Below are 1527 nucleotides of genomic sequence, written 5' to 3'. Positions count from 1 at the left end.
GATAGATAGATAGATAGATAGATAGATAGATAGATAGATAGATAGATAGATAGATAGATAGATAGATAGATAGATAGATAGATAGATAGATAGATAGATAGATTAGACTATACTCTAGTCTATAGTTTAGGCCATAGTCTATTGTCCAGTTCATTTTATAGTATTCAATACTTACAATTGCGCTTAAGAAATTTAACTCCAATTGCTTTAAGTTATCCTCCGATATGTTACCGTATTCTGCCCAATCAGACATATAAATCTCCTCATCGTAGCCAACATAGAATTTAGTGGAAATCATCTAAAACCAACAAAAATAACCAAAAATCAACAGGTTATTTTGAAAACAACAACAAAATCCCATAGCCACCCTCTCACCATAGAAACAATAAACAATTCCTGCGGTGTTATACGTCTAACATAACCAGGATCTGTAACATTCAAACGATCCAAATAGATTAAAGCCATAATCAATGTAGCCGGTGTGGCTGATTGTAAACTAGAAGCCTCAACACAACTTAGACGATTCAACGTATAACCACGATGACTTTCACTAAACAATTCGGAAGCATATTCCGCCAAAGGTTTAGACATTTCCAAAGCAGGCGCCACGTTATCATCATCGCTATCAAGGAAATCATTGCCGAAATATAAAGTTTTATTTATACGTTTCATAAACTCATCGTGGGACAGAACCTGTAGAGGAAAAGACAGGAATGTAATTGATAAGAAAAATGTACATACATTCAAAAATTATTACAGTGCACTCAATCTGCGCTGCGATAACATTATCTAATTATTTATAAACAAATAACATTCTATGCACCATACATTTATAAAAACGTTTATTTTAATATCACACCATGTTCGTTCGTTATTTTTACTTCTTTTTTTCCTTTCTTTTTTGATTTTACCTTTTTTGTAGTTTTTGTTGGCGTAGCTGAGGTTTTAATGACGCATCCCTGCCTGCGCCCCATTGTGTTTGGAATTGTTTTAAGCACAATTTTTCAACCAAAAAAAAAAACGAAAAAACTGCACTTTTCACCACTTTAAACTAGAATTTAATAAATACAATTAAAATTTTATTTATTAAACAAGTTATTGTTTTATTTAACACCTTTTAATTACGGCAAATTTTACAATTATTTACAAAAATATGTGACACAATATTAATAAAGAACGAACAACACGAGAAATCAAAAAATTTTTATTCTAATTGCCAAAGAGGGTGAGTAAATAACAAAGCGAATGTAACAAACACTTTGTCACTCATTTAAAGAGTACATGATAAATATACTCTCATTTTGAGCAGGGTTGGTTTATAAAAAGAGACAACTAAAGTATAACAAAAAACTAATAATTGTAGTCAAAAATTTAAATTAGATTTGTATACAGACTAGACTGTGGACTAGACCATAAACTAGACTATCAACTTCATTATAAACCAGACTATAGACTAGATTATATACTATACTATAGACTAAACCATAGACTAGACTATAGACTAGACTTTAGACTACACTATAGACT

At 30.7% G+C, this 1527-nt stretch overlaps 1 protein-coding gene across 1 annotated transcript; it reads right to left on the bottom strand.

Annotated features, from left to right (window-relative positions):
* Window positions 1–175: 175 nt before the first annotated feature.
* LOC111674589 (protein CNPPD1) lies at window positions 176–1108 on the bottom strand (the record flags this gene model as incomplete). The annotated part of the gene is made up of 3 exons (XM_046956011.1): window positions 912–1108; window positions 376–693; window positions 176–298 (listed from the first exon to the last, which is right to left on the bottom strand). Coding segments are annotated over exons 1-3 (504 nt in total), but the record flags the coding sequence as incomplete, so codon positions are not given.
* Window positions 1109–1527: the final 419 nt, after the last annotated feature.

The sequence above is a fragment of the Lucilia cuprina genome, unplaced genomic scaffold, assembly GCF_022045245.1.
Source record: "Lucilia cuprina isolate Lc7/37 unplaced genomic scaffold, ASM2204524v1 Scaffold_3983, whole genome shotgun sequence".
Lineage (NCBI taxonomy): Eukaryota > Metazoa > Arthropoda > Insecta > Diptera > Calliphoridae > Lucilia > Lucilia cuprina.
This window is presented reverse-complemented; position numbering and strand designations above follow the sequence as displayed.